Source organism: Vulpes vulpes, chromosome 12 (genome assembly GCF_048418805.1).
Source record: "Vulpes vulpes isolate BD-2025 chromosome 12, VulVul3, whole genome shotgun sequence".
Taxonomy (NCBI): domain Eukaryota; kingdom Metazoa; phylum Chordata; class Mammalia; order Carnivora; family Canidae; genus Vulpes; species Vulpes vulpes.
Genome location: NC_132791.1, coordinates 5,861,545 through 5,876,978, shown reverse-complemented (window position 1 = coordinate 5,876,978; position 15,434 = coordinate 5,861,545). Strand labels below are relative to the sequence as shown.

The following is a 15,434-nucleotide window of genomic DNA, read 5'->3' as shown; positions in this document are numbered from 1 at the left end:
CCGCCCCATAACACACTTGTGTGCTTTAGTTTATTTATTTTTAAAAGAGATTTTATTTATTTATTCATGAGAGACACAGAGAGAGGCAACGACACAGGCAGAGGCAGAAGCAGGCTCCCTGCGGGGAGCCCAATGTGGGACTCGATCCCAGGACCCCGGGGAATCACACCCTGAGCCAAAGGCAGGTGCTCAGCCACTGAGCCACCCAGGGGCCCCTCCTGTGTGCTTTCACTTAAAGGTATTTTCTGTGAATAACCAAGAAGGGTGCCGCAGGATGTGGGCGTGGCTTGGGTGCCCCTGCACCCCCACTGTGCATCCTGCGTTGAGCCCTGGGGGCAGGGGAAAGGCCGCAGCTGCTGCTAGGTGTTGCTCTGAGCGCCTAGCATCTGACCGACCCACCCCTCTTTGGTTGAGCAATCAGAAACCCCAGCCCCAAAGGCAGGCCACACAGCACGCTGGGCCTCAACCTTGTTCAGATTTCTTTATTGAAAAATTAAAGTCATAAGCTCTGTATATAAATACGCTGACATCGCTGGTCACCTGCAAGGCCTCTGGGATAGGCTGGGGGCGGGGCTGGGAACCTGGGGTCTTGGGGTCCCCAGGGGTGAGGAGAGGGAAATAAATAATAAATACTATAGGGGGATGAGGAGCCAGGAGGAGAGGGGGTGAGAATGGAGGGGGGGGTTGCTTGATGCTTATTTGTGGCACTAAAGGTCCTGCAAGATGCCCCCCTGGCTGGGGGCCGTGTCCTCGAATTCTCATGTGACCTCACTCCAGATAAAGGCTCAGACAACCTGAGGATGGGCCAGGTCCTAGCTGGCGGGGGAGGGGGACACAGTGCCCCCTCCCCAACCCAGGTAACGGGCCCTGGCAGGCCTCCGGTGGACCTTCTCTCCTTCCCGACACCCATGCTTGTACTGAGCGCCTACTGCATACCCCGGGCATGGCACCGGACCCCAGCCTGACCTTCTGTGTGCCTCACCCGGCTTTCTTCTCCTGGTTCTGGGCCGGTGCGCCAGGAAAGAGTGGGGGGATGTCTTCCTGCTACCCTGGCTACGCAGCCCTGGCCCTCGAGGAGCTTATAGTGCTGGGAGGGAGGAGGGACCGGGGCCAGGGACTGGGCAGCAGTGGGGGGCCTCCAGGCCTCAGCCTCTAGAGCATCACGTTGAACTCCGTGACCAGAAAGTCGATGTAGTCTCGCTCCTTGGTCTTGAAGGCCTCCGCAATGATGCGGGCCGCCTCCCGATGCTCCTTGCCCCGGAGCGTCAGCCCGTTCACTTCCAGGATCACGTGGCCCACCTTGAGCTGCCCACAGTTGTGGGCCGAACCGCCTCGCTGCAGGGGCGAGACACAGGGCCGGGGTGTGTGAGGCAGCTGGGGGCGAGGCTGGGCGGCCTCAGACACCCACCGGGTCAGGCCCGGCACCGCCAAGCAGCCTGCAATCTGGGTGTCCACTGCCCTGATTAGGAAAACAGGCTCAGTGAGGGGCAAAGGGCCTGGCTCTGCCCGCGGGTGCCGGGTCACCCCGGAGATGGCGAGGGAACGGCCCTTGGGGGTACGGACAGACCTGTCAAGCGGAGCCCGTGGAGGGGTACCTGAATCGTGACGATCCGAGGCAGGGGCTGGCGGGTGTTGGCGCCACCCTCGATGGCAATGCCCAGGGTGGCTGCACTTTTCTTCACGCGGACCACGGTGGACGTGGGCTCCAGGAGGCCAGGCTGCAGGTGTGAGCAAGGAGACCAGTGCCTGAGGCCTGGTCAGCGTTCAGGCCTGGCTGGGTGGGGGGGCGGCCTGGCCATGACATGCACCCCACCCCCGGGGTCACAAGGGTCCAGACCCCAGCCCAGTGCTGGGGGCCGCCAGTATGCTAGCGCTAGGCTAGGAACTGGTGTTAGCAGATCTCTGATTGCTACAAACCCCGAGGCTCAGGAGGTTAAGGGCCGGCCCCAGGCTGCCTGGTGGTGGCGCTAGGACTCGGACCCGGGCCTGACTCCCTTAGCCAGGACACCCGCTCAGAGCCGAGCTGAAAGGCCCTCAAGACCTAAACTGGGCCCCCAGACTCCTGACACACTGTTCGCTCTGGTACCCACATCCCTCCGGTGATGGGGGCTCACTTCTTCCCCATGGTGGTCAAGTTGAAACCTGGTTGGGGACCTCCTGTTCCCCTCTGGGGCCTGCTTTCCCCTCGGTCCTCTGTATCCCCTCCTCCTCGCTCACCGGTTTGGTGGCCCCCTCTGCGGTCCTCTCGTTCCTAGGTGGCTCCTTGCTACTCCTGCTCTTGGTGGATGCGATCTGTCTGCCTCGGCCCGGGGCGCTGGCCTCTGCCTCACCGGCGTCCACACCGCTGTCCTCGCTCAGGGTCTGCCCACTGTCCGAGAGCTGGGACAGTGTGGAGGCTGCTGGAGGTGGGAAACGGGAGGAGAGTGGTGGTTTATACAGGTGGGGTGGAGGAGGGCTTCCTGGAGGAGGTGACAGAGCTGGGATGCTGTGGGGATTCCCCAAGCATGGACTAGGGAGGAATCCAGGGAGACTCTCCACCACTACACCTGTCCTTCCAGCTGGGCCTGGCCCCACGGCTGCCAGGACTTCTGCTCTGACCCCCTCAGTCCTCAGCCCGTGGCGTAATGATGAACACGGAGGTCAGGAGGTCAATCCAGCCCACAGATGTGGGTCATTATTATTATTATTATTTTTAAACTCGCACAATGCTGTCAAATCGTAATGATGGATGAGCACATGGATGTTAGAATATTTTGCACAAAAATTAAATCTCTGGCTTCTCAATAAGACAATGGAAGCTTTGCCACACCTGGTCTGTACCCTCCACGACCCAAGTGGCCTGAGCTGAGCAGTGGGCACATACCCGAGCTGCTTTGCCGCGTGCGTGATGGCTTGACCCCTGCGTCTGAGACACTCTAGAGTCCAGCAGGTCAGGCCTGACTCCCCTCTGACCAGCCCGAGCGACCCCGGGTGAGTCACATGGCTTCTCTGAGCCTCCCTGGCGCTGTTCCACGCCGCCGCCCGTCTAGCAGCATTATCACCCAGACTAATTAGATACGACGTGTACAGTGAAGCCCGCAGGACAGCGGACTTGGCGCTAGACACTGCTCCGAGGTTGCTACGTTCTGTGTCTCAGCTTTTTCCTCTGTAAAATGGGGATAACGGTCCGGCCCTGCAGGGCTGCTGCTGGGAGGGATAGAGGAGCTGCTAATACAGGCAGGGGCCCCTAGAACCGAATCTGGCACACAGGAAGCCCTGCACAACAGACAGCTCCATGGCAGGTGGCGCCTCGGGTCTCCCTCACCACATCCTGCCTGCTGTCCCCCTACCTGCCCTCCCTCACCGAGCTCCCGAGCCCAGGGACCCTGCACTCAGCACCCCAGCCTGCCCGCCGTCTGGCACACAGCAGGCGCTCAGTCCGCAGCCCTGACCTGGCCTGCCGCCTTCCCTGGCCACCGCGGGGGCCCCCTGTAGCCCTCTAGCCACAAGGTGGCAGCAGGGTCCAGCAAACTGCACCCAGCTTGCCAAGGGGAGGGAGGAGACCTAGAGCCCACCAAGGTTCCAGGCTTCCTGGGAGCCGAAAGCCAGCTTTACACTGCCGTCCACCCCCTCAGCTGGACGCCCTCTGCAAACTCTGGGGCCGCAGCCTCGTCCCAGGGGTCTGTGAGGTCGAGCCTGCACGCTGACCCTGCAGCCCCCCGGATCTGGAGACTCCCAGGGGTCCGGAGACAGTCATTTCAACACAGGCCTTTCCCCCAGCACTTGCCTTGTGCCAGGCCCCGGGGACAGAGGTCACAGAGGTCACCCCTGCCCTCACGGGGGGCTGCTGTCCCTGGAGAGACTGTCGGGGACTGCAGGGTGGCCAGGACTGGGGGTGCTGGAGAGAGGAGCCCAAGCCTCCCAGCGACCCGGTGGGGCTGTCACGGAATCTCCATCCCACGGCTTGTCCGTGGTCACCCGGTTTTTCAGCGGCAGCGCTGGGGCTCAGGACCCTGTCCCCGGGGCGCTCTGATGCCCCCCGGGCCACGAGCAGGGAACACCTGTGCTACAGCACGCTGGGCGCACACCGGCTCCCACTTTGTGCCGACGGACAGCCCACCCCAGAGCTGCTGGGAGCCCCCCACCCCGGCCCTCTCGGCAGGTGCCCTGCAGCCCAGCCGCGGGGCGGGAGGGGGGCGGTCGGTACTCACCGCGCGTCTGCGGCAGCGCCCTCACTTCGTTCACGTCGGGCTCGCTGTCGGGCCGGTGCACCTCCACCATGACAAAGTGCTGGTTCGTGCCCGTCGCATCCGGCCGGCCCGAGGGGGAGGGCGGCGGGAGGCAGCCCCCGGCCGGCGTGGCCTCTGCAGGGGGGCTCTTCAGGTGCGGGGGTGACCGGACGCGCGGGAAGGGGCCGATGGGGTGCTGGTTGACCAGGGCCAGGTGGGCGTCCAGCGGCCTCTTGGAGCCGGGGTTGGCGGGGGACACAGAGGCATAGACGGGGGAGGAGGGCGGGTCTGGGGCTGCCGGGGCGCCTGGGGCAGGTGCGGTGCCCGCCGGTGGGCTGTGGGTCCTCGGGGCCGAGAAGACGATGCCCGAGTGGGAGGATGCGGACGAAGGGGGCTGGACGTCCTCCTGCGCTGGCTTCCTCCGCTGGGTGGGCGGGCGGCCGTGGCCTTGGGCCAGGGGCGGCGGGGGAGGCGGCGGCTTGCAGCCGGGCAGCCCCTCGGAGCCGGAGCCGGCTTTGACATCATCCTGCCAAGAGACCCAACAGGAGTAGAAGGAGTCAGAGCCCATGGTGGCGCGGCGGGGCGAGGCGAGGGCCCCGCTGGAACTCCGGCCTGCTCTGTCAGCAACCGGCCACGCCGCTCTGAATAATGCAACACCCCAGTGGAAAACTTCTCCCCCCCACCTCGGCAGCTGATAAGCGTCGGGATCTTGGCGGGCGTCTCTGGGGATGGCATCGTTACCTTTGGGACCTGAAGCTCTTGGCATCAGCCAGGGCTTGTCACGGGGAACAAGACTCAATTAGAGGTGGATGCGGAGAATGGAAAAACAACAACAACAGGGGCATATCCTTGGCTTTTCTTTTTAGAAGATTATCATGGCTGCTAGAGATTGGAGATGTGCGGGATTAGAGGGAGGGAGGACGGATAGGCGGGGACAGTCCCCTGGGCTCCAGGGCTGCGCGGTCCCGGGCAAGGCACAGCCCCTCTCGGAGCGCTGCTCTGGGCCGCGGGGAAACCCGCGCCTGCCCAGCGGAGGTGTGGGGACGTGAGGAAGCACACGTGTCACGTGTTCACAGGTGCCTGCCATCGAGCAGGTGCATGGTGAGGGGCGGCTGTGGGTACGTGGGTCATTGCTCTCCCCCCTCTGCCTAGGCCAACCTCCGACACTCGCAGAGCTCCGATGGCAGTGCAAGCATTGCCCCAAATGCTTTGACTTCAATGGACTCACGTGCCCCTTGCCACAAACTCGTGGGGTAGGTACTCTAGTACTATCCCCATTTTACAGAGGGGAAAACGGAGGCACAGAGAGGTTAAGGAACTCGCCCGAAGTCACGCAGCCAGTGGCAGAGGTGGGATCTGAGCCCAGGCAGCGGGCTCCGGGGCCCAAGCCATTCAGAAGTGATTTGGGTCAGAAATTGCCAAGTGATGCTGCTGACGTGTGCACAGGGGCCCGAGGGGACGAGGTCACAGGTAGCCTCCATTTCCAGTGTGGTCAGACGGCCGCTCACACACTCGTTAGGACAACGTGCAGATACCGAAGCCAAAGTTAACACCAGCTCGGCAAACAAACAGCCCGAGTCCCCGCCTCGCATCCCCCGAGCGAGTGGAGAGCGGTCCTGGGACCTGCCGGAGAGGCGGAGGGACGCCCCTGGGCCCAGGCCCGGGGCAGGGTCTGAGGGCCCCGGTGCCCCGCTGTGCTCTGCCGGAGGAGCCGGCCGCCAGGGCCTCCGGCAGGCCCAGGGAGGGCAACACTCAGTGCAAGAGCCAGAGGGTCTCACCAGGGAAACGTCTGGGAGGGTGTTCGTACTGCCCTGGACAGCCTCACCAGTTTCCTCGAGGTCCAGAGTGTTCTAGAAACGGAGAAGAAAGCAACGTGAGCAGATATAAACTGGAGAGGGAAAAAGCAATGCGCCCTCCGGGACTCCAGAATCCTCCCTCCCTGCGGCTCACGCTTGTCCCCACACGCCCCACCCTGGGGAAGCTGACACGTTAAAATTAATGTTAATTTTCCTGCCGGTCATTCTGAAATCAATTTTTTGTTTGGGGCTCTCCAGGCCTCCCCTGAACCCCCTGGCGATGCTGTGGGGTGGCTCCGACCGGGACTGGGGATTCCCGAAGCTGGGCCCCGGGTGCCCTGCTCCACGCGCTCCCAAACCCAAAGGTGCTCCTGGCAGCAGCCCCAGGAAGGGGTGACAAGGGCAGGACGCAAGTGAGAGGTCAAGTCTCTGTCTTTTTTAATGTGAATGGTTTCAACTGCGAGGCGGGCGGGAAGTTTAAACAAACCTTACTTCGCAAAAACATGCCCATTTCTTGCTTCCTTCTCTAACTCACCGGAAGAAGCCTCACGCCCCCTCAATCTCCGGGTCATCCCCAAGAGGCCGGGCAGTGCCCCTCTAGGGGTCCCAGAGGGGAGCCCAGGATGGCAACGAGCCCCCTGCGACCAACGCCTGGCTCACGTCTCAAGTGCAGCCGTCAGTGTCAAGCAGCCTCGACGCCGGACTGACGAGGAGGGCCCGGGGCCCCAGGGGAGGTGAGACCCCAGCCCGGCCTTCAGGAGCCTACAAGCGGTGGGTTGGACACAGGCAAGCAAGGAGGAGACTGCGCGCGGAGCGAGGACACACAGGCACAGAAGCGGATGGGGAGGGGCCGTCAAGGAGGGCTTCCTGGAGTAGGGAGCGTGGCTGACAGTGGAGAATTGCGGGCGAGCGGGGGCAAAGGGGGGAAGGACGGGGTTTCAGAGGGCAGGGCGCGCAGAAAGCGGGAAGGAGGCAGAGAATCTTCGAGCACTTCCACCCGACTCAGGCATGGATGGGGCGGCTGGGACCTGAGGCTGCGGGCAGTGGGTTGCCATGGCGACATGGCCCCAGTTTGTCTTCTGGGAAGATTCCCTTTGCTCACTTCCTCTCCAGCCACAGCAGAGCAATGCGGGCAGGTCGGGGCCTTGACCCACGCGGCCTGTTCCCTGTGCCTGCAACGGGCTCCGCCTCAGCTACCACACGGCCCGCTCCGTTCTTACCTCCTTCGACACCTTCCCCGGATACCACCTCCTCCAAGAAGTCTACCCTGACAACCCCCCGCCAACCTGAAACCACAACCCTTCCCTCCTGCCCTGCTTTATTTTTCTCCTTCTTACTCTGATCACGTCCTTCACCCAGCAGCCCTCAGGATGTAACCCTTGAAACATAAATCAGATAATATCACTCCCCGGCGCATAACCAGGGTCTCCTTCCATGGAGAAAGTTCTAAAGTCTGTACTCATCGAGCCTTGTGACTGGGGCCCTTTCTTGCTACTTCTCCAACAGGATGGGATGGTTCCTGCCCCAGGGCCTTTGCACTCACTGCTCTCTCCCTGCCCCCAGAGACTCGCTCCCTCACGTCACTTAGCTCTGACCTCAGCGAGGCCTTCCAGGACCAGCCCTGTCTAAAACAGCACCCGTCCCCACCTCCACCCCCACCCCCACCCCCTGCCGAACCCCTGACTCTGCTTCGTTTTTCTGTATAGGATGTATCAGTTATATTATCGATCTGTTTATTGTTTGTCTCTCCCATTAGGATAAAACCTCCTCCAAGGCAGGACTTGGGACCACCTGGTCCCTACTCCCTCCTCAGTGTTTCGGATTGCTGCTGCTCGATAAATATTTACTAAGCAAATGAATCCACGAGTGAATCGATCGATGGTGAATGAATTCATCGATCACTGGCTGTCACGCAGGAGGCCCCAGAGAATGAGGCCAGGCAGCCCGTGCGGATCATCGTGGAGAGCGTAACGGTGGGGCCTGAATTAGGGTAGAGCAGTGGGCAGGGATGGAAGGGGCTCCAGGTGCCAGAGTCCCTGGGCCACCGGCTGCCAGGTCACTCCACACTCAGCCCCGTCTCGAGTGATGCTCCTTGAACATTCTGGGCGGGCGAAGGGCATGTAATCACGAACACCCGCCATGGGAACCCACCCCCGAGACACTCGGCCCTCCCAGCCCGGAGCCTTTCCCACCCAGGGCTCTTTTTCTGGTCCTTTGACATCCGGGGGGTGGGGGGTACCATCAGGCCGAGACACCTGCTTCATTTTACCAACAAGCTGAGGCATACGTGCAAACTTCAGCGTCCCAACCCCGTTCCCTGCACCGTGTCACAGGAAGATGCTTCTGGATGCAGAGATGGGAGGGGTTCCTCGGGAGGGGGAGTGACGGGGCTGCTCTCCCCCCCCACCAGGGGAGCGGCACCACTTTTGGCGTCTATGAGATCACACCGGCTCCTCTGCTGCTCACAGCCACGGGGCGGGGAGGGGGGGGCAAATCACAGACGTGCCCTGCGCCGTTCCCTCCTCCGCAGAGTGGGCTGACGGCCGTCCCTCTCTCGTGACGTGCTCAGAACAGGGCCTGGCACAACCCATGAGAGCAGGTGACTGTCGTCGTATCAGAAGCTTGGGACCTGGCAAATCTGCCCCAGTAAGCCCAGAGGCTGCAAAACCCTGCCCTGGCCCACGTGACTGCTTCAGTGGAAAGGAAACGGCCTCCAAAACCAGGCCGGGTCCAGCGCTCCCCGGAACTGGTACAGCTGGGCACCCCCAGCCGACCCGAGCCGAGGTAGACGGCGAGGCAGGGCTGGTCGTGAGCAGAGGCTCATGGAGGCAGCCCTGGCCTCTGCAGCAGGCACGACGGGGATCAGAGGCCGGATGGCTGTCTGTCTGCAGGAGGGCCAGGCGGCGCCTCTGCCACACTCAGCCGCTGCCACCTGCCCCCGGAGTCAGCCCGCAAGCACCCTGGGGGCTCAGCTGACGTCAGAGATGTGGGACCCTGCCCTGGTCTGCCTCGTCAGGAGCCTTGGGCCCTCATTCAGCCAATGAGCATTTATCAGGCAGCCGTGGCTCATGGGGATAAACGACGTGCAGGTCACCGCGTCCCCAACACCCGCAGAGGGCCATGCACACAGTACGTGCCCATGCGCTTCCGCTCAGGATCACTGATGGGGGTTGTAACGGGGCCCCTGGGAGGGACGGGAGGGATCCGGGGCCCTGACCACACTCCAGAGCAGGTGTGGCTTTCTCAGCAGCACGGCAGCGAGCGGAGCACAGCGGGCGAGGCACCGGGCCCTTCTACGATCTCACTTGCTTCTGCATGTGAGGCGCACCCCACGATCCTCCCTGGCTCGCAGCTTTTAGGTTTTCAGCTCAGAGAGGAAGTGACCTGTCCAAGGCCATGTGGCCAGTCTACCGCAGATCAGGTTTTTAACCCAGGTGGGGTGGCCCCAGAGCCCAGGCTGCGGTACCCTGACCCCAGAACCGGAGACAGCCCCAACACTGTGGGAGCCAGAGGGCCCTGGGAGCGCCCCTCACCCAAGTGCAACGGTAGGGCCATCCCTGGCCCCTGGCCTCGGCCCTTCTTGGCGGCAAAGGGCATCCTGGAGCCAGCTCGGGAGGCAGGGAGGGAGAGTCGCGAGGTGAGGGTACGGAGACCCAGCCCTGGGAGGAGGCCTCAAGTGGAGCAAACGGCAGACGGGTCGCAGCCCGGCCCCGCCAGACTCCATCTGCCGGATCCAGACGCTCAGGAGCCCCGAGGCCCCGAGCCATGTTCCCTGAGCCTCTGAAATAGCTACGGACAGCAGGCGGAGAGCCCCGGGGAGGCGTCAGCAGAACCGCTCGAGGAACGAGGAACGGGCTTCCAGAGGAGGATCAAGGTCAGAGCCCACGCAGGAGCCCGCCCGCCCCGCATCCGGGCCTCCTCCTCCTGCGCCCGCCCCCGCCCGCTGCTTGGGGGCCCCCCCTCCTGCACCCACCCAGGCCACAGACCCGTGGCGGAGGGCTTAGACTCAGTGGCTCCACTGGTCCTGCTAGACGGCCCTTCATCTGTCTGCAGCTGAGGTTGCGAGGCCCAGAGAGGGAAGGCCACCTGCCCAAGGTCACACAGCAAGGACGAGGCAGGAAGCGGGGCCTGTTAGGCAGAGGGCTTGCAGCAGGCAGGAGCCAGGACGCCCTCCCGGCTGGCTACTCCCCCCACCTCCCATCTCCTTCCTCCCCAAATCAGCGACAGTTCAGAAAATTCTCCTCCCTTCCTCTCTTTTTGTCTGAGCTGCCCCAGTCAGGGCCCGGATATGCCAGGAGCCTGGTCTGGGGGAGCTGTGCAGCCAAAATAAAATGACGCGATGGAGGGCGATGACCCGTGCTGACCTCCGCCAGGTGGCCTCCTGATTCTGGAAGCGGTGACACTTCCAGGTGACTGTGGCCTAGGTGTCATCTCAGCAAAACGAGCCCCCCCCCCCCCACTGCCCCCGCCACCCGCTCCAGCCCAACTCCCTGGTATCTCAGCCCCTCATCACCACGGGAAGGCTCTTACATAAAGGCGCTATTTTCAGCTCTTTGTTCTTCTTGCTTCTTTACTCTGATGTCAGGACAACAGGCTCCCCCCCCCCCCCACTCTGCCCCAAAATGCACCAGAGGCCTGATGCTATCTGGGCCTTATCCTGCTCTGTCCAGAGGAAACTGAGACCCTGAGTCACAGAAGGTCCTGGAAGGTCACCGAGGGGGCCGAGATGTCTGGCCAAGGCCAGTGGGGAGGGGCAGAGGAGGGAAGGCAGAGAGGGGAGAGGGAGCCGGAGGGAAAGAAGAGGAGGAAGACAGCGGGGAGAAGTGGAGAGCAGGGGATGAGGCAAGCGAGGCGTGGTACTGACCAGAGCCGGGGCTGGGGAAAAGGGGCCATCACCCCGGGAAGGTCGGGGAGGGGAGGGGACCGGCTGGGTGGAGGCTCGAGTCCTGGAGCTCCTGGGGGCACGGGGCGGGGGCGGGGGGGCAGTGGGGCTGCCTGGAGTGCAGGGGACGGACTGAGAGTCCAAAAGGATCATGGAGCCAGGCCATGGGGTGCTGGCCACACTGGCGGAGACAGGCTCATCCTCTCCCGAGCTGAAAGTCTGGGAGCTGCCAGGGAAGGGCAGAGGGGTCGGCGGGGAGACAGGGTCCCCAAACGGAGGACTGGAACCCACCCTCACCGGCGTGGCACAGGCCGTGGGAACTGCCTCGGCTCCCGGCCGGCTCGGGGCGCGTTTCCCAGCTGCCCGCCGCGGCACCGTGTTCGACCACCCAACCACGCACGGCCCCCAGGCGCCACCCTCCCAGGGGTCTCAGGGAGAGGCCTTCACTCAGCGACAGACGGTGACCCAGAAGCTCCAGGTCAGGACCGGAGGAGCCCTTAGGACAGGTGCTGGAAAGCAGGGCTCCGGGAGGGATGCGGCGACCCAAGAACCCAGCCGAGGGAGAACACACTGCCCGTGTTCACCAACCTCCAATCCACGTCTAACACTTGCTTCCTTATAAACCGGGGGCAGCGCAGCCCAGCCGGAGACACCGTCACCAACCGAAGTCGCAGGCCTATCCCGTCACATCCCAGATCCCCGTTGTTGCAGACGCCACAAAACCCACTTACGCTCACCCCGGCTTCACAGGAGGGACGGCCTCGCGGACCCGCCGTCAGACCTTGCCGCCGGGCGTGCGAATCAGCAAGCACCCGGTTTACAACTGCTTCCGTATTCTGAACGTGGCATTTTGCTCCAGGACTTGAGCTGGTTTGTTATGATCCAATGTATTTTCTTTTAAACATTTAAAACTGCTATTTCGAGCAGGGGTGCCCGGGCTCGCCAGCCTGCCGGAGGGGTCCAGGGCACGGAGAAGGTGAAGACCCCAGTCTCAGGTCAGCGCTTACCCTGACTCGCCCAGTTTATACCTGGGAGGGTGCAGGCTCCGGAGGAGCAGGGCGGATCCGTGTGGACTTGGTTCTGTTTGCCGGAAACAGCTTCCAGCAGTCAGTCCCAAGTCCCCGCGCGGGGAGGCCACCGCCTCCCAAAAGGACCGGCCGGGAGGATCGTGGCTGCTGCAGACACCAGCTAAGGCAACGCCGCGGCCGCCCCGAGGCTCACTGACGCCCCCGATGAATTTAAGGCTCTGAAGGTGCAGGGCGCTCGTGTCGAGGCCTCTTAGGGGGGAATGGGCTGTTCTACTCGTGCAGAAAAACTAACTCCAGCCTTGCCGTGCCCCCCGCCCCGGGGCACCGAGCAGCCTCCTGGGACAGGGGCCGCGGAGCCCGGCCGCCTGACTGCAGACCCGCCTGCCCGGATGGCAGCAGGAGCCTCGCCAGGTCACCCCACCGCACGCGCCTCTGAGGTCTCTGCGCAGCAGGGGAAGCATCTTAAAAGAGGCCAACAGGATCTTGTCACTTCCTGGCTGAAGACCCTCAGTGGTGTTCCGGGGCTCCAGGGTTAGTCGAGTCTCTGGTGCCTCCTGCTGCTAACTCGGCGCCCTCTCCCCATCACCCCCGGCATTCTGGCCCTCCTGACCTCCCCTAGCTCCTTCTGGGGTCCACAACCCTTGCGCTCAGGGCCTTTGCACATGCCGATCTGGCCCACCCGGCTCCTGGCCTTGTGGATTGCCCGGTTGATGCCAATGACTTCCGAGCTCCGCTCAAACATCCCCCTGACGCCCTGCTCTGCTCCCCAGGGCCCCAATCCTCCCCATCTCTCAGGGTGTGAGTTAGGTAGGTGATCTGATCTGAGGCTGCCTCCCCGACAGGACTGGCTAAGCTTCCCCGCAGCAAGTGCTGTGGCCTGAGAGCCCGGCGCGGGGCGGGTGGCGGGGGAGTCCCAGTGGATGCTCGCCGCAGGAGTGGCTGATGGATGAGTCAATGGTTGGGGTCCTTCCTGCTCCCCCACGGCGGGAGGGCTCGCCCAGCAGAGCTCGCTCTGCACCCGGCCAGGGCTGGGCCACAGGCACGGCACAGGAGGTGGGAAAAGATCCTCTGATGGTTTGCTCCCCGTGACAATCAGGGGAAGAGCTGCCTTGACAATCAGGGTCCCTGCGGCCGGAAGGGCCTGAGGCAGGTCTGAGCATCTCCACCCTCCTCTCGCCCCAGAGGAGGAGGACAGAGTGGAGGCCACAGGGGAGCAAAGTGCTGACAGCCACACCCGGCACCCACTTCTCACCTTACCGCGTGGGGACAGGGTAAGGCTTTTAGAGGCAGGGCCCCCGCCCCAGCATCCTCTGGTGGGGCCCGGGGAGCCCCTTTCCAGGCACAGGAGACGCCTGGAGTGCAAACCTCTCAATTCCAGGAGCAAAGGGGCTGTGGTTAAGGCTGGAGATGTCCCAGCTGCCACCCCTGACCTCAATGGCACCTGCTATGTGGGTACAAGGCTGGCCTTGGCCTCTACAACCCCTCTGCCCCGGAAATCCTCTGCAGCGCCCTTTGCCAGCCCTTAGAGCATTCAGGGAATTGGCTCCCCCATTCTCCACACCTGCAAGTCCGCTCCTGAGCTCACTGAATTTTCACGACAACCCACAGATGACTGGTCTTATCAGCTGGTGTACAGATGTGGAAACTGAGGCTCCAAAAGCTGACGTCACCTGCCCAAGGTGACACGGCTGCTACTGGGGAGAGCCAGCCCCGGGCTGCGGGACTCTGCACCTGTGCACCTAAGCCCCCCTGCCGCCGGCTGGCTGGTATCCCGTGAAGGATTCAAGAAATGGCAGGCAGGCCCTGCTTCCGCTCAGCTCGCCTGGCTGACGTGTGCATGGGAGGAATGACATTGTTTGCAGGCAGGACAAATTCCCAGGGCTGGCTCTCTATTAGACAAGTGGAAAAGAAACGCAATTTGTCATCGGGGGAAGGCTGTATCTGATCTCCTTTGATCGATTTTGTCTGGTTTAAGGGAAAAAGCTGCAGAATGAGCCACGTTTAACCTGCGGCTGCTAACTGCACAGCGCGGTCCACGCTCAGTGGAAACTGGCTCCATCTGGGGCAACCGTCTGGGGCATCTGGGTCACGAGAGCCAGCCGCCTGCCACTCTGCCGGTCGGAACACTGGGGCAAAGGACATTTGCCTACGATGCGGGAGGTACGTGTTTAGAAGGCTGGAATGTCGGAAGATAATCCTGAGTGGCCAGGGCGTGCGGATCCATTTCAGTTTCTGCCCCACATTTCCCGGGCCCCGACTCACTTCCAGAGCCTGGGCTGGCACTTGGGCACACAGGCAGGAGAAAGGTGTGGTCCCCGCCTGGTCCCCGGTCCCTCCTATTTACCAGGGAAGACTAACTCAGAAGGAGGTTAGAGCCATGTGACAGGTGTTTGCACACAGACAGGGAAGCAGGTGAGCTGCATGAGGGACAGGAGCTGCGTGATCACAAGAAAGAGGTGCTGTGGGGTCTTGTCCATCTAGATTTGGGGGTTCAGCATCACTGCAAAGCTCACGGACACGTGTCGGTCCCACAGACCAGTGCCCGGCACTCGGTGGGGAGTAGATAAATACTGAATCCTGACTCCGCCACTCACTAGCTGAGTGACCTGGACCAAGTGGCTTCCCTCTCTGACTCTGGCTTTCCTCTCTGTACAGTGGGAATCGTGGCTGTACCTGCCCCTCCCAGTTACCGGCAAGGTCAAAGAAGACACAATTGGAAAGTGTTATCACGAGGCCACAAAGAACTCTCGACAAATGCCAGCAGTGCTTATTATTAGGTAAGGCCCCAGTTGCATCAAGGAGGGCACGTGATGAAATGAGCACTGGGTGTTATACTACATGTTGGCAAATCAAATTTAAATTAAAACCAAAAACCAAAAACAATGGCCTCAGATATTAATATGGGTCAGGCTCTGGGCTGGGCACTAGGGATTCATTGGTGACTCAGACACAGTAGCCACTGTGGGCGGTGGGGAGGAGGGAGTACCCAGCCAGGCTTGTCAACATTATTAGAATATGATGAGACAAGAGTCATGACAATGGGACGCTCAGGGGGCTGGAGGAGCCATAGGGAAGTCAGAGAATCAGGGAAGTCTTGGGGGAAGAGGTGACCTGTGAGCACAGGGCTGATGCACACGCAGGGGACAGCCAGGCCATGGGAAGTGGGAAAGAGAACAGTCCAGACAGAGCTTATAGCCTATGGAGGGGCAAGAGGTCTCACAACGGCTCCACACCCCAGAAATTATCATCCTTATCTTACAGATCCTAAAACTGAGCTCAGAGAGGTAAGATCCCTTTCTGAGGTCACAGAGCAAGGAAGGGGCAGGGGCTGGGGTTTAAGCGGAGAGCATTCCCACTCCAAAGCCTGAGGAAACCTCATGGACTGGCCAACAGGAGGGACAGCGAGCACGAAGGAGGATCCCAGTTCCCACCAGGGCTCGGTGCAGACATAAGGGGGTGGCAGGAAGGGCCACGGCCCCCCTACCTCCACCCCACCTAAGGGACCCCCCAGCCCCGCCCG

The 15,434-nt window shown here is 62.2% G+C and overlaps 1 protein-coding gene across 5 annotated transcripts in view; it reads right to left on the bottom strand.

The window, feature by feature from the left end:
• Nucleotides 1-467: 467 nt before the first annotated feature.
• WHRN (whirlin) overlaps nt 468-15,434 on the bottom strand; it is an 83,667-nt gene continuing 68,700 nt past the window's right edge. For 3 of the 5 annotated variants that reach the window (XM_072727554.1, XM_072727553.1, XM_072727556.1), the window contains 5 exons: nt 5,987-6,058; nt 4,191-4,734; nt 2,218-2,399; nt 1,596-1,718; nt 468-1,335 (listed from right to left, as the gene is read on the bottom strand). In XM_072727554.1, coding sequence (XP_072583655.1) covers nt 1,153-1,335; nt 1,596-1,718; nt 2,218-2,399; nt 4,191-4,734; nt 5,987-6,058 — 1,104 coding nt within the window. In that variant the 3' untranslated portion in view covers nt 468-1,152. The remainder of the gene's footprint in view (nt 1,336-1,595; nt 1,719-2,217; nt 2,400-4,190; nt 4,735-5,986; nt 6,059-15,434) is intronic. The other 2 variants (XM_072727552.1, XM_072727555.1) reach the window with 1 other exon arrangement.